The sequence below is a fragment of the Equus asinus genome, chromosome 4, assembly GCF_041296235.1.
Source record: "Equus asinus isolate D_3611 breed Donkey chromosome 4, EquAss-T2T_v2, whole genome shotgun sequence".
In the NCBI taxonomy this organism is placed as follows: Eukaryota; Metazoa; Chordata; class Mammalia; order Perissodactyla; family Equidae; genus Equus; species Equus asinus.
In genome coordinates this window covers 50,453,009-50,480,973 of record NC_091793.1, presented here as the reverse complement: position 1 = coordinate 50,480,973, position 27,965 = coordinate 50,453,009, and the positions used below count along the sequence as shown (strand labels likewise).

Genomic DNA, 27,965 nt, shown 5'->3' with positions numbered 1-27,965 from the left:
TTTCTAGCCCTAATTAAATTGAACATAATGTAGTATTTTTTTTTCCTCTCAGAACTCCAAACATATCCACCTCACAATCTGATTTTTATTGGTTTGTAACCATTAGGTTAAGAATTATATTTTTGCTTCATATTTTCTGACCTTTTTGGAGTTAAATTCCATGAAGTTCAAGTCATGTATTCATTATAGAGTTTACTTCCAGTTAGTTGAGGCTTCCAACTCATATCCAGGAAGCTGCACTCCTTCACAATGACCAAAGCGTCACTCCATCTCTACTACCTTTTTCTGAGGGCAAGCCTACCTCCTCTCTACCAAGAGTACCACAACATCCTACTGATTGGCTTCATGTTGCCATTTTGCTTCTCTCCAATTCATATACCATATTCTAGAGTAATTTTTTTTAAATGTCATATTGCTTTCCTGCTTAAAATTCTTCAATGCTTTCCATTGCATTTGGGAGGAAAAAAAATCTAAAATCTTTATTGTAGCCTGCGTGATCATCAGACTGTTCTTTCTTACTTGATCCTGAAACCCAGGCTAGCTTTTCTCAGTTACTCTGAGTTCAGTCCATTTCCAGGGCTTCTATCCACTCTGCTTCCAAAGGTCTTTATCAAACTGTCCTGAAGCTTCCAGGCCTTCTCTCTTGATCAGATTGGCAAATTTCCAGACAAATATATTCTTCCTCCTCTTGGTGAGATATACTTCATCCTTAGCCAAGAGTTCTCCGGTGTGTAACCTTAAACCACAGTCTAGGAAACTCTATCCTATCTCCCTCTCAGTCCAGTAAGCAGCCCGTCACTTCTCCTATCTTCATTTTTCTTGCAAAGTCTCATCACAGGTCTTTTTCTAGTTCCTTGTCTAAAACTTCATGGGTATTAAGTACTTTCTGGGACCCTTGAGGACATAGTATTAGCCTTCATGTAAGTCACCAAGTGCGAGTAGTAGGTGCTTGGACTTTTGTCATATTAGACTTATACCTATACCTACTTTCATGTGAGCTGGTGCGGAGAATCAAGCTCGTTTCTCTCAGGCTTGAGAATGCAGAATGCAGAACGATCCAGGAAACATGCCAGCAGCCATGCACAAGAAAGGAATTCTACCCATCACAAACTGGATATTTCTCGATATTTCACTTTGGGTTTACAGTGTTTTTAAAGAGTTATTTTAAAACTGTGGTACTCACTATATGGACAATTTGGAGATGAGGCCAAGAGAATGCTTGTGTCTTTGAGAGTGTCATGTTGGAAATTAATTGATCGATATTAGCTTTGGGTACTAGAGAGAAGGTTATATTATAAGCATTAAAGGAAGTTTTCAAAAGAGATAAAGAAAAACGATTCTAAAACTAATCCCTCTCCCCCTGAAAGTGTACCAAGGGATTGACCCATTGTGTTAAGATTTCCATTTTATGCGATGTGCCCTGTCACTTTTTTGGGAAATGTACATTTTATTTTTTCTATATATCCACTTTCAAACCATCCTTGGTGGTGGTGGTGGTGGTGGTGGTGGTGGGGGAGGTGTTTAAAATGATAAATGGAGTTGAGTGATTAGTTCCAGAGTCCCTTGTTTTGGAAATAGTGTTAGATCAGGTCTGGATCAGGTCTGTTTTTCACATGCTTGGCTGTGTAATCTCTCTCCCGCCCCCTATATTGTTTGCCTGGAATCTGCACTAAAGATAAGGCAGAGCGCAAACCTGACTCACTGGCAAACAATCACAAGAACTTTATGTAGAAAACTCCCTTCACGGAGGTACAGGCAGCGTAAACAAAACTGGAAATAGTGGAAGCAAAGGTAGAAAAATATGGTTGAAATGGCTAGGACAATTAGTACTTATTATTTAAAAACTATCATATTTCTTTTCCAATATGAAAACTTAACTTATCTTCTCTTTTAAAGAAACACCTAACTAAATATTCATCAGAAATGCACACCCTTTAAAATATTTGGCACATTTTGGTTATAGTTTTTCCCAATTATCTTCCGTTTGGGAAGTATCCAGGTAAATCATTGCATAAATAGTTTGTACTTTGCTTTAAATTGATTCAATTTTTCAATTAGAGCATAAGCTTCAAAGAACAATCTGGTCGACCAACAGATTTTAATAGATAGGGAATATCCCATAAATAAATACATAAATTAATATTTCTGGTAATTAAATTTAAAAACTAGATATTGTTAAGGATATATGTTCCTAATACCTACGTATAGTTAGAGATAATTTAAAGGACTCAATGCTTTCCAACATGTGGTTATTTTAAAACCTGGCTCTTGGACTATCAATTTTCATTTTTTCTTTGAAGATTTAGGAGAATAACTCTATTTTAAACCTCTATTTTTCAATATCAGAACCGGAAAAACCCGAGAAACTTAAAGTCTTCAATATTTCTGCACATTCCTTTTCTCTGCGCTGGAGCCTGCCCTCCGGCCATGTGGAAAGGTTTCATGTGGATCTTGTTCCTGACAGTGGCTTTATTACTATCAGAGATCTTGGAGGTGGAGAATATCAGGTATAGTTTTCACGATCATACTTGCTGAGCCGACTTGTATTTATATTTGGTCCTAACAGGAAAGTTCTTTAAAAAACTCATCCACCATGAAAACTTACTCCTTTGAGAGTTTTTAAAAGCATAACATGAAGACAAAAACGTTGATGCCGAATTGATGAGTGTAAGTTTCAGCATGGGTGGACTGTTACCTTAGCAACGTCTGTGCTTTTTTTTTCAAAGTCTACCCTGAACCTACAGCCAGCCATCCAAGGGTTCATGAATAGTTTAACAAAGAAAGGGCAGAGCTATTGAGTAATCTAGGCTCATTAATTGTGTACTTGCCAGGAGGATCTTTCTTTAAATCATTAATGCAGGCAACATTTCTCTCCAGAGCCATCAATGTGATTCCACTGCCTGAAAAATGTAATAAAGATGGATTTTCTTATCATTTTTCTTTTACTTTTTATTGGAACTTCAGATACACAGGTATTTCATACACACTCTTAAAAAACCAGGGCTAAGCAATGGGCTGTAGATTTCCTAAGGCTCTTAAATAGCTGTTTCTTATGACAATGAACTAGGATGGAAGTACTGATTTAGCCTTTGATAACAGTATGTTTTGTAAGTTTTTATTGTGTGTTATTTGGTAAATAGTCATATAAGAAATTTATATTTTACAGTAATACAGGATGTGTTGTGATATTTTAAACAGTGCGGAGTTGTATAGTGAAGTGTTGCTTTGTTTTTTGATTGTGATAAATTTATTATTTTGGCTTTCCAGAATTTAACACAATTATTGGTTTTTGGTGTTCTAGGTTGATGTTTTCAATGCTCTTCCTGGTACTAGGTACGAAGTAACCATCTCTTCCATTTCTGCTACAACATACAGCTCACCTGTTAGTAGAATAGTGACAACGAACGTGACAAGTGAGTATATGTTTTCAATTATCTTTTTTATGAAGTATTTGGAGCCAATGTAAATCTATGGGATGGGAATACTTGTATTGACAAGATGTGCATTATATGCATGAAAACAGTTGAATAATTAAAGCAAAATGGAAACTTAAGTGATGTCTTTAGACCCTGCATTCTACTGGTTCTCTAGCTTCTTTTTGCTTTCCAAGTGCAAAGATAATTATTCTATATTTGCTTGTGACATGGGTCAGAGTGACTGTCAGTGGTAGTATTTAAATAATACAGAACCATGAAATTAAACTCACTGTACTTGCTCTAGAAGAATTATTCAGTTTGTAAGACTGTTGCTTGTTTTCTTAGTTTTTGTGTGTAAGCCCTGCATCAAGTAAGTTTATTTTAAAAATGACTTGGCATTAAAAGTATATTTGGCGTGTAGTATTTACTAGCATTCCATTTTTTACATTCTTATAAAAGAATGTTTTTGGTATTCCCCAAAGCATTTAATCTTTTTTTTCTTTTGGTAGAAAACTCTAGGGAAGATAAACTCACATTTAAAAGACCACTAGTCTTTTAGAACTTCAAAAGTCTACATTTGTAAATATTTTTCTTACATATGATTGTGAAAATATAATAATTATTTGACCTTCTAACAACATGATGTTTTTTAAACAGAACCAGGGCCTCCAGTCTTCCTAGCAGGGGAAAGAGTAGGATCTGCTGGGATCCTTCTCTCTTGGAATACACCACCAAATCCAAGTGGGAGAATTTTATCTTACGTTGTGAAATACAAGGAAGTTTGTCCATGGATGCAAACAGTATATACACAAGTTAGAGCAAAGCCAGACAGTCTGGAAGTCCTTCTTACAAACCTCAATCCTGGAACAACGTATGAAATCAAGGTAATTATTTTGTAAATAATTAGTATTAAAATATTTAATCCATTTTAAAAGTGAAGGAGCTTGTTCCACTGTGTCAAACTTTTGCTCCTGAATGCAGCAAGTGACTGAAGAATGAGCATCTGAGTCATGGCCTCAGAGCCCATCTGGGCTTTTAAAACTTGAACAAATATCATCTCTTTTCATTTTTATGTATATTTACATAATTTGCCTATTTTAAAAAGCTTTAGTTTAATGACTTTTTAAATGCATAAATCAAGTTTAAATTAAGTAATTTAGGCTTTATAAGTGAAAATATTCTACTTTTTCATGAAATTTAAAGTTAGCTTTGTTATTTTTTTCTTAATCTTGTTGTATTTCCATGTGTCATTGAGATTTTGATAATGGTTCAAAAGCTTCAAAAAAACCAGTTTCTCAAAGAACAATGGATTATGTTCAGTTCCATTCAGCAAATATTTCCTGAGCACCTACATGTCTTTTATGTTTACAAAAATGTTTAGTCCTTAACAATGTTAAATATGCAAAATCTAATGACATCTTATTTAAATACTTTATTAAAAAGAACATATAAAAAGCAGTCCTAAATTAAGTAGACCATATGAAAATGTTTACTTTTAAGAGATTTCTATGATATTTCCAGAGGACAGTAAAGAATACAGGTATCTTCTTGCTCCTCCCTATTTTTAACATGACATCAATATGTTCTTTGAGCCTTGAATATAGAGAAAAAATCTATAAAAGCCATGTAAATATGTGATACTACGTAACTGAGATGGCCATCTGGCTAGACAGAAATGATGGGAAAGAGATATGTGCCTGGGGTTTTGTCCTTATTGCAAGTATGCCTGTTTGTAGAATCAAAAAACAGAGTAAGAGCTGTAGAGCATATACCAAAATAGGGGTCCCCCAAAGGATAAAAGTAAAAAGCAAACTTTTACTTATGCAGAGGTCAAAATCAAAGATTTATGATGGCTATTTCACTGCAGAAACATGAGTTAGAGAGTAGGCAACCTTTTTCTAACTGACATCTGAAAATTATATAGTCTAGATATTTTCTATCAATAAGCACACATTCAGATTAATTTATGTGTTAAGATATGCTATTGGGGGTTATATATAAAGATTAAGTTTTAATATGATATAAGAAGCTATTGCTGGTTGAAAGGTGATTTAGCCTACCTAGTTCTGCTTAGATCTCTTTTTATGGAGTAGGAATTTTTATTCCTTAGAATTCTCTTATTTCAGGCCTGTTGGGAAGCCCTTATTCTCCTTTTCATCCCACACTTTATAAATCATTGTTGTGACCTTTACTCTCTTGAAATAAACGTTAGGCATTGCAGAATTCCAAAGGGTATTTGGCATGGTAAATTTGATATCTTCAAATGTAGATATCAAATCTACATGATATGGGGAAAATCCTGTTAATTACTTTCCATGTGTTATTTCATTTAGTCCTCAGAACAATCTTACGACATAGATACGTTATCATTCCCATTTTAAAGTAAAGGGAAATATGACTTAGAACAGTTAAATTGCGAACAGACAGTCACCCGGGGATTGGCAGAGCTGCAATTTAAACCCAGGCTGTCTGACTCCAGTTATGGCATTTGAAAGAGCTTAAGAGTTTTGTTCTCATGTATGACAATTTCTCTGCCTATTCCAGCATGTTTGACTAGAACGTTCAGGTCAAAAATAATTTTCCCATCTTTTAAATTCTATAATACTTAGTTTAAAGGATTAATTAGACCTACTTATTTGAAAAGTGGTTTTCCTGAGTATTTATTTATTTATTTGATTAGATTGTAACTCTCAAGGCAGACACTGTATATACGGTCTCATATTTGTTACAGAAATAATCATGGTGTCTTGCATAGAATGAATAGTGGAAAGAGGTTGAGCTTTAGAAATAAGCACGACTTCAACCAAATTCTGGTTCTACTACTTATTCCTGTGTGATTTTGGGCAAGTTACATGACCTCTCTCAACCAGTTTTCTCATCTATAAAATGTTGTCAATCACACCTCATGTTTTAATTATATGGATAAAATGCGATGTGTGAAATTCCCAGTAGATTTCCTGATACGCAGAAGTTGCTTAATAAACAGTAACTGTTGTTGTTATTACTACCCATGGACTATTAAACTTGATTATTAATTTCTCCATTAGGAATCTGGGAAATCTGTTGATTCAAACTATGCTGCAAATATACCCTTAGGGGAAATGGAAATATGGAATAGCTCCATATTTGCCTTCCACTTTGGGAGTTATAGGAATTAGAGGGGAAAGTACCTTTATCATTTATCTTATGGACAAATCAAAGTTTTATTATTTAAGACTCTCTTTAATTAGACAGTAAAAAGCTTAAACATAGTTCTTTTGGTCTATTCTAGGTTGCTGCTGAAAATAGCGCTGGCGTTGGAGTGTTTAGTGACCCATTTCTCTTCCAAACTGCAGAAAGTGGTAATTTTCCTAAATCATTCTAAGTTATTTTAAATTAACTTAGTGTGAGTTTTCGTCATTTAAAGTAAATAGGGATGTAAGCAAAATTTGACACCAAAATGCCTAAAATTTTCAACAGCATGGTCATTGAATTACTTTTACAGTCTTCTTGGATAGTAAATTTATTCATTGAAACATATATTGTTATTTTTGATTATAAAGGCAGTAAGTGTTAACTTAGAAAACTTTGAATAAACAAAAATTTAAAAACAAAGTGAAAATTATTCATGGCACTATTAAATGAAAAACCCTGTTACCATTTTGGTGCATTTCTGGCTGGTCTTTTTTTCCCCCGTGAATATATGTCTATGTGACTGTATATTAATGAAAGTAGGCTTGTGTGATTTATGCAAGTTTATATCCTGCCTTTTCTACCTAACATCAAATCATAAGCATTTTTATGACATGAGACTTTTGGACATATGGACTTTAGTGGTTATCATATTATTCTACAACAAGCAGTCACTGACACACCAATTTGACACCTCCATCCTTCTAGTGGCTGAGAGGAAAAATTTGATATGACCCTTGATTCCTCTCTCTCAGTACACTCTAATCTATCAACAAATCCTCCCAGCATTATATCAAAATGTATCCTGAATCAAACCCCTATTCCTAATTACTCTAATCCAACCCATTGTCATTTCTTGCCTGAACAATTGAACGTCTCCTCAGTGGTTTTCCTGTTTCCAACTTGCCTGCCTACAGTTTACTGTCTGTCTCCACAAGAGCCACATCATCTTTTGAAACATGAGCCAGACTGTGTTACTCTTCTTTTCCTAACATAGCTCCTATCTCATTCAGAACAAGTCCCTAAGTCCTTCCCATGGCCTACCATGCTCTTTATCTTCTTACCCGTCTCTGACTTCATCTCTTACCATTCTCTCCTCCCTCCATCTACTCCAGCCACACTGATCTTCCACCTCAGGTCCATTGCACTTGCTATTCCCTCTGCCTGGAAAGCTCTTTCACTACATATCCATAGAACTCTCTCCTCCAGTTAATGTAAATCTCATGTTACCTTTCCTGACTACACCTTCTAAAATAGCCCCTCTTTCCTTCTGTCCATCTCTATTTTCAACAAATTTCTTTTTCTTCATTGGACCAGCATGCCATGTAACACATTTACTTACTCATTTTTTTACTGTATATATTATCCTAGTACAACACAAACTTTGTGATGAAAATAAGTTGTTATTGAATGGAAATGCTTTTATTTATTTAGTAATTCAGCTATTTGTAGCAAAAACTTAGAACCAATAAATAGAAAAGTGATTAAACTAACAATAGTATCTCCATTCAACAACAAGCATTTTCTGTGGCGCTTATGTTCTAGTGGGGTAAGAGAAATAATAAGTGAGTTACTAAGTAATATATCAGGCTGGTGAGAAGTGCTATAAAAACAATTTCTATAATTTTGTGCAACTATAAATGTTCTACATATTTAAAGATAAAAATCTTCCAGTGGTCCATTGCCACAGGGATTAATTGACATGGGCTCTATGTGTCTGGAAAGGATGATGCAATGGTCAGTGTTAAAAAAACATGGGAGGGGCCGGCCTTGTGGTGCAGCGGTTAAGTTCGCATGTTCGGCTTCTCGGCGGCCCGGGGTTCACCAGTTCGGATCCCGGGTGCGGACATGGCACTGCTTGGCATGCCATGCTGTGATAGGTGTCCCACGTATAAAGTAAAGGAAGTTGGTCACGGATGTTAGCTCAGGGCCAGGCTTCCTCAGCAAAAAGAGGAGGACTGGCAGTAGTTAGCTCAGGGCTAGTCTTGCTCAAAAAAACCCCACAAAAACATGGGACAGTCTTTGTGGCTCTGTTCCTATTTGAGACCCCATCTAGAGAAGTAAGTGAATAAATGCTCTATGCCATAGAAGGAATTAAGAGATAATTCCGTAGTTTATTTAAAATTAGAAATTAATGATTCATGAGGTCTAACTTTCTCTTGTTGATTTTGAATATATTGACTTTCAGATTACTAACACAACTAAAAATCAAGTGGAAAACTTATCATTTTAAAATTACATATTCACTAGGATATAAAAGAAAAATCTATTATTTGTGTTTTCAGTTTTAGGGAAAATAGCTGGAATAATTTTTGAATAACATTGCAAATAGTTTTGCCTTCTTTTTTTTAACTCATCTTGGTACAGTGTCTGATAAAGTGTGATACAGGCAGACTGTGATTTCAACTTGACAGTATTTTGAACTTTATGTATTTTGTACTCTGCTAACTGACATAATTCCTAAAGTTATTTGCTTTCTTGGCAAATTATCTTTGAGAGAAACTAGAGAATCTCTGGGATGGAATGAAAATAGTCCTGCAACAGGAGCCTCACTCTGGTTCTGACCTGCAGTGTGTTCTTGGGCAAACTGCATAATTATGTAATTGCTCTTGCCTTGTCTTTCCTTCTCTTTTTGTGAATGTAGAGGTAAAACTGTGATGGAAATATAAATTTGGTTAGATCACTGATCTCCAATTTTTCCCCCAAGTACTCCTTTTTATTAATTATGCTACGCAGAACTCAAATTTAATGAAGATTTCTGTGGAATACATAAACTGCATGTATTATTATTAAATCAGAAGTAATTTTTTCCCCATGAATCAAAATACTTCTAGGAAGAATATAAAGTTAACCAGTTATACCAATCTGAGTTGATATTCCATCCACAAGCGCAAAAATCTCAACTTTTTAACTTCCCATGCGGCATTATTTCAAGCAAATGTAGAATTTATTTTAGTTTCAAAATATGAGAAATATCTCTTGTACCTCCATTTCCAACCTGATGGATCCTTAGAAATGTAGGAAAATACTTTTAGAAGTCTCCAAATTGGATTTATAGAAGTTTTTATTTGTCTCAAAAATGTATGTTTTGTACAGTGTGCACTTTGAAAGTTGTAGGCACTTTCATATACTTGCATAATTTATGCATGCCACTTGTCTAGATATGTCCTCAAAGTGTGTGGAAGCCTCTTATCTGAAAGATGAAATGACTCTATAAGCATAACTTTTTGGTATTTCCATGTCAAATCTTTACTTGGATCAAGATGGATATATTCACTCTATAAAAATCAAGAGATGGTGAGATTTTAGTACATAGAAGTCCAGAAGTAGAAGCTAGAATATTTAAAATAGGGGAAGAATTGCCGAGTACAGAAAAGAGCCAAGATTAGTCTTCGGACACATGAAGGCGCAAAAGGAAAACACATGGAGACACATTTTATTGAGACAAAAATAATTTCAAGCAAATTAATAAAAGTGCCCTCTTTTTCACTAAATGTTTAATAAATTTAATTAATTTCTATCTATTTAGTGTTTCAAAATCATGCTTTGAAATTTGATAAAGGTTTGGTTTCCTTAAAATTCAAACTTCTCTGCACTTGAGTAGTCCTCTATGACTATTAAGGCCCGTTTGGAAATGTGTCAGCTTGTCTGAAATTTGTTACTGATATATATTTCAGGCATGCTTATAAAAATGTGCATAGTTTGCACAAGTAAGAAATTTAAAAGTATGATTAAGATTTATGATAAAAGTTTTAATTCTTATAATTTCATAGCATTATATATTTAACAGATTTTTTCCTTTCGCTGTATTATATTTTATCCACCTAAAAGAAATTCAAGTGTTAAATCTTTAGTATAAGAAAGTTATCATATTGTCATTATCCTTCTTAAGCTTTAATTACTTCCATTTATCAGATTCCCGTGAAGAAAAATATTTACATCCATTATTTCATCCCTTATTAATGATTAATCACTCCCCAAGTTGTTGTATTTTATTTTTTTCCATTAAAATGGAACTGTCCTTACGTTTCTTAATTTCTACCATTTAACTCATCATTTACATACAGCCCTCTTTCCCAGAACCTAACTTTCTCATGTAATTTATATGGCTTTCATTTACAAATCATATTTTGGCATTCTTCTCTACAATGTACACCTACACTCTAGTTCTCTGATTTCTTAATATTAGGCACCTCTACTATCACTTATATTGTTTTACCCCAAAAAGGTCATGTTTTGCTTTGATTTCTTTCAATAGTGACTTGCCATGTTTGTTCTATATTCTAAAGGATCTTGATTATTTACTCTGTCAGTTTTGCATAACTTACCTTGAAATTAGTGGGCACAATTTTCCTTCATTCTTGGCCTTCTCTTTGTCTCATCTCAACTAAAATAGCATACAGATTATTATTATGCAGATTATTAATAATTGGTAGCAAAGTATCATGAATTCTGATGAGACTTGATTTTGTGGATGTATACAACTCAAAATATAACAACAACCTATTGGGTGGTATGCAGTTTATGTTATATACTAGATATTTATATACATTCTGGAAATGTGCTTTTTGGATAATTGTTTCAGTTTGCCACTTCTTCATTATTTAAGGAATATGCATAATTCCAAAACATTTCAGCAAGTAAGAGATTCATTATTTAAATTTATTTGTATAATCATAAACAACTGTTGACTGAATTTTTTTCAGACTTACTTGGAATATTTCATCAATAGGTCTATTGGCCAAATAATCCTGAAGTAAAGCTTATTTGCCTCTTTTTCTTTTTTTAAGATTAGCCCTGAGCTAACTGCTGCCAATCCTCCTCTTTTTGCCGAGGAAGACTAGCCCTGAGCTAATATCCATGCCCATCTTCCTCTACTTTATATGTGGGATGCCTCCCACAGCATGGCTTTTGCCAAGCTGTGCCATGTCTGCACCCGGGGTCCGAACTGGCGAACCCCGGGCTGTGGAGAAGCAAACTTGTGAACTTAACTGCTGCTCCAGTGGGCGGCCCCTTATTTGCCTCTTAAACACAAATCTATGGGCACAATTTCCAGTTCTTTATTTTAGGCAAAAGTCAATTAAATATATTTCAAAAAGTCTCATGGAAGTAGATTTTATCCAATGCATTGTATATTTAATTTCGTATAACATGGGAGATGTAGCATCCCCAAATTATATAAATACCATTCTAAGCTTTATAACAGTGTTTTTCCTCTCCTTCAATTCCTCTCCTCACCTCTCAGCTCCAGGAAAAGTGGTGAATCTCACGGTGGAGGCCTTTAACTATTCAGCAGTAAACCTGATTTGGTATTTACCTCGGCAACCAAATGGCAAAATTACCAGCTTCAAGATTAGTGTCAAACACGCCAGAAGTGGGATAGTAGTGAAAGATGTCTCCATCAAAGTAGAGGACATTTTGACTGGGAAATTGCCAGAATGTAATGTAAGTATCGTGGAACACTTCTTATGTCTCAAAAATTCGAAGCAAACTTATGTCTTGAAGTTTCTGGCATCTGGATACTGTGTATTTCACAGAAAAGTTTATTATTAGCTCTTTGATTCCTTATAGTATTAGGTTATAGTATCAAGTTATACACAATTGGCTACACTCAAGGTAGAATAAGAGAAGGGTTTGAGAATTCAAGAGCGCGATATCAAAATCACTTAGGGAACCCTGGGAAGACTTCACGAATTTGAGGAGCATTAATGATGCCTTGGAGTAAGGACAGGTGGAGACTGTGTGAGGGCCCCATTCTGGGTGGATACTTTATAAAGCTCTGAAGTAGCAAAGTGTTGAATTCATTGGAAAAAAGTGACTTCCATGTGACAGGAGGGAGGTGGAGGGAACAGCCAAGGTTAAGTTTATGCAAGTAGATTATTTTTGTGGTGCATTATCTTTGGTGAATTTGTTATTACTCTAGTCATTGATGGGAAGTGCCTAGAAGTATTGTAATAATGCTTTTACAAAAATAATTTTGATGATCTTTGTGATTTTATTGATGGAGAAGCAGTCAAGCAAAATTACTTTTGTTTTAAATGCTTTAAGTTATCGAAGTCTCAAAATCTTTTTAAAATTAAGATATATTTAAAATATATACGAACATGCACATATGCACACACAACACGTATTCTATTGGCTTTATCTATTGAGTACTTATGAGAACAAAAATGGTAGTAACAATAAGAGGTAACCTACGCTTGAAATTTCACAAAAGGTGAAATATTTCATGTCTTTGGCTCTTGCATTTTTACATGAATTTTTAAAGTTCTTACTAATGATTTTACTGCAGTTTTACCTTTCTTCTAAGCCATCTGAAATCCTACTCATAGAAAGATTAAGGTATAAAGGATGCAATAAATATATTCTTTTCTAAAATTGTAGGCAGGTATGATACTGGTATAACTATAGACAATAAATGGGTAAAATTAAAATCTAGCAAATTTGTCCATAACTTGAATTGGTAAATTAATCTGTTAAAATCTTAACCAATCATAGACATACAAACACAAATTAAGAATAATACCTGTAGTATAAAGAAAAAAATGAATTACGCTTCTCATGTTCACCAACAGATACCACATTATTTCTTCATTGATATTTATTTTATTCACTAGGAGAATAATGAATCTTTTTTATGGAGTACAACCAGCCCTCCTCCAACTCTTGGTAGAGTTACACCTCCATCCCGTACCACATATTCATTGAGCACGTTGGCACGGAGTAAGATTAGCTCTGTGTGGAAAGAGCCTATCAGTTTTGTAGTGACACATTTGAGACCTTACACGACGTACCTTTTTGAAGTTTCTGCTGTTACAACTGAAGCAGGTTACATTGATAGCACGATTGTCAGAACGCCAGAATCAGGTATGGTTTCATCTTTTTTTGTAGAAAAAAAAGAGTTAAATTATTTATAGAATAATCTTTCTTTTTTTATACAGATCTTTTTGTTAAGACCTTTCTTTCCTTTCAATAACGTTTTCCCTCCTAATAATAGATAATAGGCATTCCATCTGGAGCATCTCTAACTTTAATGCTCTTTTATAATACTAACAGAAGCATCCAAAAGGAGAAAGGAGGTTTGAAAGACAGGATTCTTGAGCTAATAACCACTATCCTAACATCAGCTTTCATCACTCTGTGACCTCAGCAATTTTTCAAAATCATCTCTGCCTTTCTACGTCTTCTACAATCATCTGGACCCTTCTCTCACTGATACTGCTATTACCAAAGGTGGAGATAACACCTGCAGTAGCAGCAATATCATGTGATTAACATTTCAGTGTCAGACAGAAACAGTAGTTGAAAAATATCCCTATTTGGTCCTCTTTGAGCTGAAGTTTCCTCCTGTGAAAAATGGGGACCGTAATAGTACCTTCTTTATGGAGATGGTGTTATTATTAAATCAGTATAATTAGATATTATTATTACTACTAAATTCTAAGAATACATATTTCTAGTATGGATATTTATATATTTAATTATGGTATTATGTCCGCATCCACATAAGTTTATATATATACAGGTATATATAAAACCATACTACATACGACCCTACTAAACATATAGTATTAGACATTCACCTGCGATTGGTAGTTTTTGCGGTCACTGGAAGCTATTACTGGTAGAGTAATTTCACAGTATTTTTTCTGATGACATAGCTATCAGGTCGTATCATTTCGTTACATATAAGTTTCTTTCTTCTTGATTTGAATAACCATCTTTGAATTGTACTATTTCCTTCTTACATTCTCCTTACTTCTCTTATACAATAAAAAAAAAAGCAATAATTTCATGAAGGTCACACAAAGTGAAACTTGGTAGACAAAAGTTTGATTTGAAAAAAATATTTGAAATGTTTCATTTCAGTTAAAAAAAGAGTAAAATGTAGAAACCCGCCTATGAAAAATAGCCTATTTTAAATGTCATTATTTTTTGTTACTAGTGTTATATTAGAATCTTCTAACTGTAGGTGGTAAATTTCCTCTCAGAACCAAATACAAATATTGATAGAAAAAGTAAAGATCGTTCCCAATATGTTCTGAAGGTTGAGTCCTTTCCTTGACCCTTCTACTGTGTACACCAGAGGAAGAGTGTTTATTAAGCCAGATACCCAGGCCTTGTTGAATGCAATATAAATGTCGCAGGACAATGTAACTATGAGGAACTATATAGGAATGAAACGCCCCGTGCAATCATGTATGGCATAAAACTAGTAATTGTTGCAAATCAGTTCATCTAATGATCCAGCATATCTTATTCAAATTCTTCAACTATATTCTATTTTTCCTTTTTTTTAAGTTAAAAGAAACTCTTTGCTGTTAGTGTGATATTTTATTTTGTCTTGGACTTTGCGTTTTATTATATGTATTTAATATGATGCTATTTTATTTTAAATATATATCTATTATTTATTCATTTTTTAATAATAATTTTAGTGCCTGAAGGACCGCCACAAAACTGTATAACAGGCAACATTACAGGAAGATCGTTTTCAATTTCGTGGGACCCGCCAACTATAGTAACAGGGAAATTTAGTTACAGAGTTGAATTATATGGACCATCTGGTAAGTCTTAATCAGTTTTGTGCTACCTTTTGGAGTAAGAATTGTATAAAATATGTTACTATTATCAAACTTTTTGAAAGTATCAAATTCTTTTTTAAAGACTCTATAATTAAAGCAAAGACTAGAAAAGTAATAAGGAAGGTGAGGCTGTTTGAACTTTTTGTTTAAAACCGTAAATAAGTATAAGAGTGGCAAAACATGGTCCATGTTCCATATTTCATGAGAAGAAGCTGAAAGAACAGGAGATAACCCTTCAAAAAGAGAAATGTTAAAGGAGATTAACGTCTTCAAATATTTGAACAGGAGGACCTTGACTTACCCTGATTGCAAATATATTTATGAAGAACAAAGGGCTTCAGTTATATTAAATCAGATTTCTACCTAGAACAAGGAATCCCTTTCTAAAAATCAGAGCTCTCTAAAAATAATTTGGGCAACTTTATAATGTAGTGAGTTCTCCATCTTTGTGGACAAGCAAGACCTGGACATCCACTTGTCAGATATTTTGAGGGGCCAAATACTATATTATCGGAAGTTAATTGAGTAAACTCTAAAATTCTTTCCTAGTCTGAGATCCTATGGTTCTATGAAAGGTTTATTTCAAATAGTAATGAATTAACATAAACTCACATATTATCGTTTATTTGGAAGAAAGCAAAAATAGATAAAGGGCCAAATTTTTCATTTTGAGATTACTCGTAATCTATCACGAATCACATGAGTAACTTTTGTTTCTCATCCCGAAGTACTTTGTGTTCCTAAAATTCTGAAATTTTTGCAGTTCCTAAAAAAAAAGGTAGTCCTTTTTCTCCCTCCCCCTTCAATACACACACATAGAAACCAAACACACCTTTTCTATCTAGTATTATTTTCCAAGACTTTGACAAGGTACTTTTTGATCTGTGAGGCTGATAAATCAAGTAAGTTGCACCCAGTAACTATTCCATTTAGCAACATGAAGGTCATTAGTGATCTTGACACGAGCAATTATGATGGAGTATTTGGGGTAAATGCCAGATTGGAGTAGATTTAAGATAGAATGAGAGAAAAGCATTGGAGCAGTGGATAAGAGACAGCTCCTGGGTTTTTCTCCAAAGTGAAGCAGTGAATGGAAGTGGGGAGTAGGAGTGGGGATAGGCAGAATTAACAAGTTTCTTTTCAGAAGGAACAAATACAGCATGTTTATTTGCTGATCAGAATAAATAAAAAAGAAAACTTAATCATATAAGAAAGTCAAGAATTACTGGAAAAATGTCTTATGTGGGCAGAAGCTGAGATCTTTTGCTCAAGTGTAGGGATTGGTTTGAGATAATCGTCCAGATGGTTTGTCCATAGTAACAGGTTGTAAGGCAGAGTATATGGGTACAGATGCTGGTAAATAGGTAATTGTGTTGGCGGGAGTCTGTGGCAGATCTCCTTGATTGATATAATTTTTTTAGTGTAATGAGGAATAAGACCATCAACTGGGAGTGATGATGGAGCAGAAAGTGTTTGAAGTCTGAGGAAGGAAGAGAAAGTGTAAAATAATCATCTAGAAAAGTAGAGAAGTAGAGAAAAGACTAGTGAAGTTGCGTGTGGTGCTAGGCACCATTTAGGGCTCATTTGAAGTGTGGCAGTAGTGAATAAAGTGATATCCATCAGCGCGTACTTGTGTTTTCCTTCAGCTCCCTCCAGCAAGAGAAGGACAAGGGAATTGAAGGCTTATGTAAGCGATTGATTATAATTGACAATGACATTGAAGGTAGATAAAGAGTGGAAATCAAGTGGTGAGGGACCAAATAAAATAAAATAAAATAAAAGAGGTGGTAAGATCAATGGATTGGATGTCCCAATGGATATAAAGAATTATTGGTTCAGGGTTCTAGAATAAGTGAATAGGAGATAGGAAAGAGTAGTCAGAGAGAGTTGCATGAAACTGAGATTCTAGAGAATTTGCAGCTATTGGTAATAGTGCTAAGTTATGACCATGAGGGAGTGGCTGAGATAGGGTGGAGGACTACATTATTTAAAGGGAGCTTGGAGTGTTTTAAGGATTATCTCTAGGGATATTGAGATCACCACAGATTGAGATTATAGCCCTGAAGAAAGTGACATTGAAGCAGGAGCTAAATCACCCAGAATGATCCTGGGCTTGGAAGATGACTACTCAGAGACGGCTAGTGGCTGTCATTGATGACGTGAGATTTCAAGTTATGAGCTTTAATAAGGAGAGAGCTAGATTGATCTAAGACAGGCAGTGAGGAGCAAGGAGTACACATACCACTCCTGAAGTCCTAGTCCATTGAGGACTGTGGGGAAGATTAGACTGCCACCATTTGGGGTAGCTGCAGGGAAACAGAAGCAGTGTTCCTAGGGGAGAGCCAGGTTTCAGCAAGAGCAGGAAGGTGAAAGAGCTATTCAGAGGCAAAGTTGAGGATTTAAGGAATTTTGATAATGGATTATTTAAAGAATTTTACTCAGAAACTAAACCAGAAATGTTTTCTAAATATATCTTTTTATAGAAGATGAGACTATTTAGCATTTTAATTGACTAAATTTGAGTATAAAATACTGTCATTGTTTTTATATTAGTAAACTCTAATGTCTTCCTTTTAAATGTGTCAGAAAATAGCGTAGTAATTGAATAGGGCCTTGTGATTCAATAAAAGTCATTTTGAACACTGGAAGATTTTCATATTCTTCCCATTGTCTTAATTAAGTTGATATGCATGCACTACTAAGCTAAATGTTTAAAATATTTTCAGTTTTGAAATTATGATAACAAAACTTAGTGCATAGGTTAACACTTTAATTGCTATCCTTGGCTCTATACTTAAATGTGAGAATGATTACATGCTTGATGAGAAAATAATCCACAGGTATCTTTTGCTTTTTGCAGGTCGGATTTTGGATAATAGCACAAAAGACCTTAAGTTTGCATTCACTAACCTGACACCATTTACCATGTATGATGTGTACGTTGCGGCTGAAACCAGTGCAGGGACTGGACCCAAGTCAAACACTTCAATATTCACTCCCCCAGAAGGTAAGAACATCTCCTTTAATGTGCCAACGAGGTATTTTGTTTTGCTTGTGAATTTCACTGTGTTGGTTGAACATTCTATTAGAAGCTGTTTGGCTTATATTTACTTAATTTATGTTGTTTCCTTAGATTACTACCCAATATATTCTGAACATGTGTTCCTCAGAACATTAAACCCATAGCAAGCTTCATAATGAGAGGGACCGAATATGAAGCCAGATTAGGAAACGTTACATGCAGTATCTATAACCTGTTAGAGAGTCACAATGAATGTTGGCAAAATCTCAAGAAAACTTAAGACAAACAAACACATTTAACATTGTTTAACTCGTGTTATTTAATGTAGAACATATTTTTCTTATAGAATATTGTTCAGAGGAATTCATGTCCCTAATCCTTGTAGCAAAATGTGTATATAATCAAAAGGGTGTTCTAAACAAGTGAGGATTCCTGGAAGGTGCATAAAACTACTTTACCAGCATATATTGAAATTATTAAGACAGTATTTCTCCTAAAGAAACATTTTTATTTGTATATATTAAGCGCATCACAATTTTAAACAAACTATAGGGTTTTAAAAAAATGTTACCACACCATTTCACAACATATTTTCCTGGCCCACACCAGATTGGCTAAATGTCTTCATTTATATTTAGAGATTGTAATTATTGAGAAGACAGTCTTTTTACAAACACATCAACACTTGAAAAAGTTTCCAGACTTTGTTTGTGTGGAAGCTAACATACAGTACATGTCAGTTAAATACACACATGTGCCTGCACACACACTCACACACACAAGATTGGGGGTGCACTCGTCAGATAAATCATTCAAGTATTTAACCGTTAGAGGGCAGCAGCTATTCAGGAATTTTGTACTTCTCCCTCTTTTCAGAGAACAATTAACCCTTGATAATATTTTGTGGTTTAAAAAAACGTAAAAATTATGTTTTGTGTTAATTTCAAATATGTAGTTTCAGTACACAGACTAAAGAAAGAGATGCATACTCATGAGCAAGATACTCTCTTTTTTTGTATTAAAATTTTTGCATTGTGTTTCTGGGAGACTCTTAGCTCTATATGTCTTCTCCATTAGACCTTAAGTTTCTCCCCATCTCCACCCAAACCTGCTCTTAAGCATTTCCAAAACATGCATACAGATTTATGGATGGCTGTCAAAAACAGCGGAGTGACCTGGCCCTCATCAGACTACAGCCCTTGAGTTTGGTCTTAATGGCATTTTCTCAACCAACCCAATTGACCAGCTAATTTCTATTCTTATATTATACAATTAGATAAATTCAGAACTTCCGTCTTCTTTCAAGTCAAGCCAATTTTGGTGCTCCTAAACTGAATCCACAATTTAAGGTTATTGTTTTATTGTCATCATTCTTGGCTTACAGCATTTAACAAAACTAGAGAAATGGATAATATATTGCCACGTACAATCCCATGTTGTTTATTTTGGATATTATTTAAACGTTCATTTCATTTTCTTTATTTCTGCACATTTTTATTGACAAAATAATGAGAATTTTAAGACATTGTTCAATATATTTCACAGGGGTTATTTTTCACACCAAATTATTTTGGGTAGATGACTCTGTTTACCTTATATAACAAGCAATTTATCCTGAGTTTTATCCTACTGCCTTCCTGAGCTACTCACCATATAGACCACAACTAGGTGGCTCTCAGGAGGACCCACTGGCAACAGGTGCACTCCAGTAAGGGGAGGAGTGGCATGGTTCTTACCTCTGCATGCCAGCCTTCATCTGTGGAGTTCTCAGGGGATCATTCAGCCTTATGAGGGCTTCAATGGAATGCTGTGGCAAATGCAGTGAATGTAGCTTCTACTCTGATACCACTAATTAATCCTGGTCCCACTAATGAAAACTTTGCAATAAAGGAATCTTTAAACCATATGAGAACAATCTAATAACTCATTAGGACTAGAAACTTTCAGTTAAAATTGATATCTTAATTTTAGATTATTCATTTTCATTCATTAATACAACAGGGCTCTTTGTATTCTAATTGAAGTTACTCAATTTATTTTCTTCTCCATGTTTAAAAGTCGTCTATAGCCTAGATAAAAATTAATTAGGATCAGCTTTTAAATTAATATCTTTTAAAACAACTGGGATTCTAACAAATATCCAGATATTCATGGAAAAGTGGAATTGACCTCTTATAGAAAATGATATGTGCTATCACATTATAATGGAGTTGATTTCATTAACACAGAGAGTGCTATGGTCCATAGTCTACCTTGATTAGATTATCAAGGAAATCAATATCCTGTTGTTATAACATTTATCCTGTATATTTCATAAGGTTCCTACATATCCCTTAATATTTTACTGAGTAGATTTCTATATAGGCATGAAGAAGAGATGAATTCGGAAAAAACTGATAATTTAATAATCTCCAGTGTTATGAAAAGTCGTAAAGTTGCCTATTTGAAAATGAGGCAATGCTGCTGAATACAACATAGACAACAACATTTTCTTATTATTTGCATGGGTGTTAAAAAATCTTAGTAAACTTTATTACTTCAAGATCCCCTAAAATTTTTCTGCCATACTGTCAAATATCTTTTAAGGGGGTTAGCATCATTTCTTAAAAGCAAACAAAGTATGAAATCCATATTTACTCTTGCATAAATAGACCATGGACGTGAAGAGCTTGTCCTCAGTGATTTTAACTTGCTACTTTCTGCAAATAGCGGCAAAATCTTGGTAGGGAAATCACTGAGAGGCCGTCAGCTTTGTGTTTTTCAGGATTCTCTATGACTTTTATTTTTTGATAGATTTTTTTCAAAATGCATTTCTAATGGAAATTGAATTTGCTAGATAGTGGCAAAATTGTTTTAATGTATTTTCTTTGTTCCAATGCCATTTGTCTCCATTTCATTTTTTAAAATAGTTGCTCGTTTGAAAACTTCAAATCATTTGGATATATTTTACCAATCACGTGTCTACTCTGTTTCTCATTTATTCATAAAATTTATAGATGTATTGACTTGAGAGTGATTCTTAGGTAGTCCCTGTGGACAACACCCTCAGAACTGATGCTAAACCATGAATAATTGTCTTGTGTGTTTGATTTTCTTTAGTTAGTTTGGTATCAATATTAAAGGAGTTTGATCTAATCCACACTTCTTTGGTTTCCCCATAAGAATTTGTGGTTTAACAGATCAAGTATCTTTCTAAAGACAAGATACGATGCTGTCTACTCCATTTCCTTTATTCCCTAAGCTTTTCCTTCTTTCATAAAAAAAGAGATAAGTTTACAGTCCTTCTTACAAAGTTTGTGTATGTTTTTAGGGTAATACAGAACCGCTTAATCTTTACTTGGATTGTAACTTTAGGCATTAGTGTAATGGGGCAGCATTTACTAAGTTACATTGAAAAATATCTTATAAATTAGAAGATAAACAGTATCTGCTACTACTCTTAGGTTTGGCAAACAAAATAAGAGACAGTAAAATATTTCTTTTTTCTGCTGTACTGGGTAATTTTTGGTATCTTGCTGCATTAATGTGTTGCTCCGAATGGAACTGACCATTTTAGTTATTTTATAGGGGGCAGGGTTTAGTTGCCTAGTTAATCTGATCAATGTAGTCATTAAACTGGCTTCTTCAGTAGAGATTCTACATGAGTTCAAATTGGATGGAAAAATGCCAGATCTCTTCTATGATTTATGTTATACAATACTGACTAAGGCTTTGTCAACTAGTGACTCCAAAATAAAATGTAAAAGAAAGGTGGAATGGGAGCTTTGCCATTTAAATGACTATGTTATTTTCACACTACAAGATTAATTGGAAAGTTCCTTCACTCTTGAGAAACGTGTATTGGTAAATAAGATGATAGAAACATAAGCTTTAGTAATGATGTACGTCAACGAAATAAAGTTTGTGTAAGACATGACCTTCGGAGAGGACTTCATCTGTCTTTCCTCAAGCACCTAGAACAGTGACTGTATGATGAGTGCTCAGTCTGTGGAATGATGAAGGCGACAATCAGGATTGTGGAGTCCTAGCCTAGAACTCTTCCTCCATTCTTCAAAGGTTGAACTGTGTTTTTCCTTTAGATTGGAACCACTGTGGGGAAATCAGTCTAAAGAGTTATCCTTCCATGTAGAAATGTACCAAAATGTTTTTAGAATAGAAGATTCAAAGAATTAGCAAATTGCAGGTGTATCCATGTTATGTTTGTCTCCCAGTTTTGAGCACAGGTTTTACCAATGCTGGACGCTTAGAATCTTGACTGCAATAATTAAATAGTACGCTCTTGGGCCAGAATGACTTATTCATCCATCTATCCATTAACTCTTCAACAAACATGAGGAAATATTTATATTGTTAAAATATGTAGGGTTTTTTTTTTATTGGTCAGTTCATAGGGACAAAGAAAAAAAAACCCTCTTAATCTATTGGATGAAAACTCCATAGAGTTTACTACATGATTAACTTAAGTGTAATTAGGTTCACTAATACTAAATGATATTTATAATAGTTGTGACATTAATTTTCTATTCCTTTCTGTTATCTTAAAGGGGAATGGAGTCATTTTTCACTTGTAGCGTACTGCTAATGTGTCTCTCTTCCAACTGTAATTTGCTTAACCTACGCTATTGTCAACTATCTCAGCTGAGAGAAATGAATTTATTGTGTTACCGCATCCTAATCATAAGGGACAATATTTTTATATCACATCTGCTCTTTCTTGAACTAACATTTTATAAATTCCCTTGAACCATTTGTTCCTTCAATAACCTTATATAGTAAGAGGAAAAATGTAATTATACCCATTTTATAGATAAGGAAACTAAAGGTGAAGGGGTGCACTGGCTATTCAAAATCACACTGAGCATGAACTAAAAGTGGACAGAAGCCCAGGGCATGTGTAGTCTCCATCCACTCTTCCTGAGGCACTGGGAGGGCTCCTAGACGTTGCCCTTGGTGACTTTATAACTAGAATTTGTTTTAGGTACTTGGTGCTTTATCTTAAACCAATAGTTATTTTTTTCCTCTTTTTTTTTCTTTTACTGCTACAAAGAGTGAGAGCACTTGAAATTTGAGACTAACGTAATTAATTTGTAAAATCAGCAGACAAAAATCAATCAACTCTTCAAACAATTTCATCTAATAAATTAAAAGATGCCTTAATTGAATTTACCAGCTACATTTCATTGCCTTCAAAGTCTTCTTGTTATTATTTGATATGTTGTCATAATTTTTATAAAGCTTTCAAGGTTTCTGCTGGACATTAATCATCCATAAATAACTTTCTCTGGGAAGTAATTTTTATTAATTTGTTTTGAATGAATGTTATGACATTTTGATTTGGGGAAATTATTCCATGTTATCCTATTTCTTATGTATGTTTTTGAGAACAATGTGTAGAAATTTAACTTTAAATATCTGTGTGTTTAAAGAATCTTGTACGTATTTAATTGTTAACAAATTAGTAAATTGTTTTAGGCTACTTTGTAATAGAATTGCTTATGTATCTTAAATCACAAATTAACAATTTAGGGAAGTTTTAAAAATTTGAACACATAGTTTTAGATTTCCCCACTTTATTCTCTTTTTTAGTTCCAGGTGCAATATCTGATCTAGAAGCTGCAGAAGTAGAAGCCACACAAATAAGAATTACTTGGAAGAAACCACGACAACCAAATGGAATCATTAACCAATACCGAGTGAAAGTACTGGTTTCAGAGACAGGAGTACTTTTGGAAAATACTTTGCTCACAGGAAAGGATGAGGTATTGCACTTTCCTTTACCTCTGGGTGAGCCCTTTCTCCCTGGTTCTGGCCCTGATAACATGGAAGATTTGCAGCACTCAAATGTAAAATATTTAGCAAGCTTCATAGTTAAAGTGAAGTGAATTTAGGCCCTGTTGATAACCTGGCTCAATCAACATTCCATTTTAGGACATATATGTCAGTTAAGTGCTATTATTCTTTTTCAGCATATGAAACATGTTAATTGAGCAATTAGGCAGGACTAAAGGTTCTTCCATAAGTCGATATTATTATGGTAATTAAGTTAATAAATTGTTTGGAAACTCCTGTTATGATTTAAATACTCGTTCTAAGGATGTGCCTGAAATTTGGAACAGTTGGCAATGAAAGGTACTGTAATTTTAGTAGCTGTTTTTGACAAATGATTTGTCCTATTTAGTCTTAGGAAGCTACATTTTTCAAAGCTGCCTCATTGAAAAACAAAGCATATTTGATTAAAGAAATCAAACAACCAAATACAAGAGATGAAGTCATTTCACAGCTATAAAATAACACTGTGTGCTTTCTTCTGTTCACACTGGAAGTCTTGATTTTTCCCTTTGTTTCTGTTTGGAAGTTCAGGCATCAAGGATTTCCTTCCCTGTCTTCATTCACCCCACCCTGTTCACCTGTGAGCACCCTCTGAGCCTCCAGAACAGTCATATCCAGACATTGGCTGCTCCTGGGGCACACGAGAAATGAGTGTACTTGGGACCAGAGAGTGCAGCTCATCGCTGGGCCTGGGAGGCCCTGCCTGATAACCATCAGCAATTGGCTCTCAGTGTTTTGGTCCAGAATCACTGCTTCTTCTAGCAGGGCTGTTATTTTTCCCGAAGGATATTGTCCACTCTCTTTCTTGTCCCAGGCTTCCTCCGTTTCTGGCACCCACCTAAACATTGACCTTACTGTGTGCTCTGTGCATTCTGGCCACCCAGGACTTATTACTCCAGGTTGTTCAACATCTCCAACCCAGAGTTAAATTTTAATCTAATGTTGACTCCTTTCATCTCTACAAAAGATTTTGAGTTATGCTTTCTCTGATACTTTAGTTGACAACTCAGGCAAAGGGCAAAATCTTAACCTTTTGCTCCTGCTGAGGTCTTAAGTTAGATACTTCATTTTTTTAGGATTAGGTGGCAGGTTTCCCACTTCTGCTGATGACATCCATTGACTGGCCAGCCACACCTGTTTTTCTCTTGAACCGAGAGGTTCCAGAAAGTCTTCTTTGCGATTCTGCCTCTGTCTATATGATCTGGTACCCTTCTGACATCGTAGAGAGAATGTAAGCTTCGGAATCATATGAATCTGAGTTTACATTCCTGATTTGGTCACTTCCTGGGCTGTACAGCAGAGGGGTTAAGCATGCCGACCCAGGAGACGGAATGCTTGGGTTTAAACCTTGGTTTTGCCTTTACTGATGGTTTAACCTTGGGAAAGTTGGCCTTACCTTCTGAACTTCAGTTTTCTCTTCACTAGGATAGAGATTATAAGCGTCTCTATAACAGAGGATTGTTAATGAGGACTTAATGGGTTAATGTATTTAAAGAGCTTAGAGATATACCCAGCATGTGGTATGTGCAGTGCTAAATCATTGAAAGCTGTTGTAATTATTAATCATGGCACTGGACCTTTCACCCTGGTTGGCACTCGCTGTTAGCCTCCTTATCTTCTCTCACTAAAAGGAGACATTATACTTCTTTTTATTTCTGTGATGTTATCTTTCTTCATTAGATCAGGCCCATTCTTGATATTTCTGCTTCCCCATGTGACCAGTGTTTGGGTTCATCTTTCAGGAGGTTAATGTAGGGAGACAGATATGGCAGACTCTCTAAAGCCAAATGGACTGGGGTCCTAGCCCCAGCTCTGCTCTTTTCTGGCTCTAAGACCTTAGACAAGTCAACTTTTGGAGATGGGGTGCCCTCATTTTTAAAGCAGGGCTCATATACAGGGTGAGGAGTAAAGGAGATAACAGGTAAAACCTCTGGTTTAGTGTATTCATTTCTTATCCTTTTCCTTGACCTTAGTACAGGATAAGACTCTTTCCTTCTATTCACTCTTCATCTTCTCCAAGTGTAGCCTCCACACCCTGTCTCAAGAATTCTTTAAATTCTTGAATCTTGTTAGAAGTCACCAGTGACCTCCTACGTGTCAAATAAGGTGGTTATATATTTTTGACTGTCTTCATCTTCCTTGTATCCTGTAAAATCCATCCCTCTGCCCCACTCTCTCCAGCCTTTTCTTTCTAATGCTTCCTCCACTTTCATATCCTGTGACTGTGCAAAATTTTGGCCTTGTACAGTGAAAAATGAAGATAAAAAAGCTCTCTCTCTTTTACAATTTCCTAACTCCTTCATGATAAAGGTATGCCAGAGAGTTCTGTTTTCAGCCATCTCATTGCACCTCTTTGGATGATCTCACAGTTTCAGTTGCTGCTTTCTAACTGCGTGACCTCTTTTGTTTTTCTTTCTACGCTGATCTTTCTCTCTGCATTCTTAATTACAGCCATTTGTGGGGAAGTTCTGCCAGGGCTCATCACATCTAAGCTCATTTCCCCCCACAAAACAAAACAAAAGTCCTTTTTGGGATAACAAGGTTTGGTTCATGATCTGCAGGAGGAGATAAAGTTAGGTTGAGGAACAGATACCAGACTGAGATCCTGGGACAGTGATGGGGACCTGTGAATGTTACCATGGGACACACAAGAAGAAAGTCTGTCCAGGCAATTAATAGTTTCAGTGGTCAAGAACAAGGCCTGGAGAGAGGCTGACTTGAAGCCTAGATACCAAATAACAGGCTTAGAATTCCCTTAGGACCCTTTGGACTGGGCACACCACAGATCTCTGACCTGAGGGTCATTGTCTAAGCGTTTGGAAGAGCTTTATGGCATTTTTTATATGCCTGATGTCTCTCTTTTTGGATAATGACACCATTATCCTCTCTGTCATCTTGTCATGAAGGCTTGAAACCTTGGGATTACCTCTGACTTTGGTTATATTTAACATTCAATAACCACTCAATGTTAAGGCCAGTTTTTTCTACCTCCAAAATGTGACCTTCATACATCTATATTTTATTCCTGTGTCCCCATCCCAGCTCAGGATTTCACAGTCTCTAGCCTGGACTATTGCTGTTACCTAACTACATTAGTTTTCCGTTGTTGTATAACAATTCGCCACAAACTTGATTATTGTGTAACAATTTGCCACAGGCTTAAAACAACTCACCTTTGTTATCTCACGGCTTCCGTGGGTCAAGAGTCTAGCCAGTTTAGATGGATTCTCTGCTTAGGATCTCATAAGGCTGCAATCAAGGGGCTGACTGTGCTATGTTCTCATCTGGAGGCTTCACTAGGCAAGAATCCATTCCAGGCTCACTCACATTTTCAGCAGATTTACTTTCCTTTTGACTGTAGAACTGACAGCCCTGGCTTCTCGCTGGCTCTTTGACTGGAGACTACTGTTATCACTAGCTTGTAGAGGTCTCTCACAGTTTCTTGCCACAAGAACTTTCCCAAGACAGCCATTTACTTCATCAAGCCAGCAAGGAGAGTCTTTATAATGGAATGTAATCATGGGAGTGATATCCCATCACCTTTGCCTTATTCCACTGCTTACATGCAAACCGCAGTTCCCACCCAAGAGGAGAGGATTATACAAAAGCTTGAACAACAGAGGGAGGGATAACGGGGGGACCACCTGAAGGGCTATCCACAGCACCCACCCACCCCACTACTTTATATTTCAGGTATCTGTTAGAATAATCCTTCCAGATTTAAGTATATTATTTAAGTTAGAAAAGTAACCAAATAACAATTGAGAACAGATAAAGAAGGTGAGTATATATCTATTTAAGTAATCTAAGGTCTCACTGTTGTAGCAGAAAGTCACCAGATAGTGTCTAAAATAAGTGAGTCTTGGCCGGCCCATGGCTGAGTGGTTAAGGTTGTGGGATCCGCCTTCAGCGGCCCAGGGTTTGGTCAGTTCCGATCCTGGA

The 27,965-nt window shown here is 35.3% G+C and overlaps 1 protein-coding gene across 3 annotated transcripts in view; it reads left to right on the top strand.

Moving 5' to 3' along the window:
• The window catches only part of PTPRQ (protein tyrosine phosphatase receptor type Q), a 242,907-nt gene that overhangs the window by 41,422 nt on the left and 173,520 nt on the right, over positions 1–27,965 (top strand). For 2 of the 3 annotated variants that reach the window (XM_070507246.1, XM_070507247.1), the window contains exons 19-27: positions 2,347–2,507; positions 3,302–3,413; positions 4,074–4,300; positions 6,688–6,757; positions 11,833–12,032; positions 13,205–13,454; positions 15,026–15,154; positions 18,033–18,179; positions 23,781–23,953. In XM_070507246.1, coding sequence (XP_070363347.1) covers positions 2,347–2,507; positions 3,302–3,413; positions 4,074–4,300; positions 6,688–6,757; positions 11,833–12,032; positions 13,205–13,454; positions 15,026–15,154; positions 18,033–18,179; positions 23,781–23,953 — 1,469 coding nt within the window. The other variant, XM_044747332.2, reaches the window with a different exon arrangement.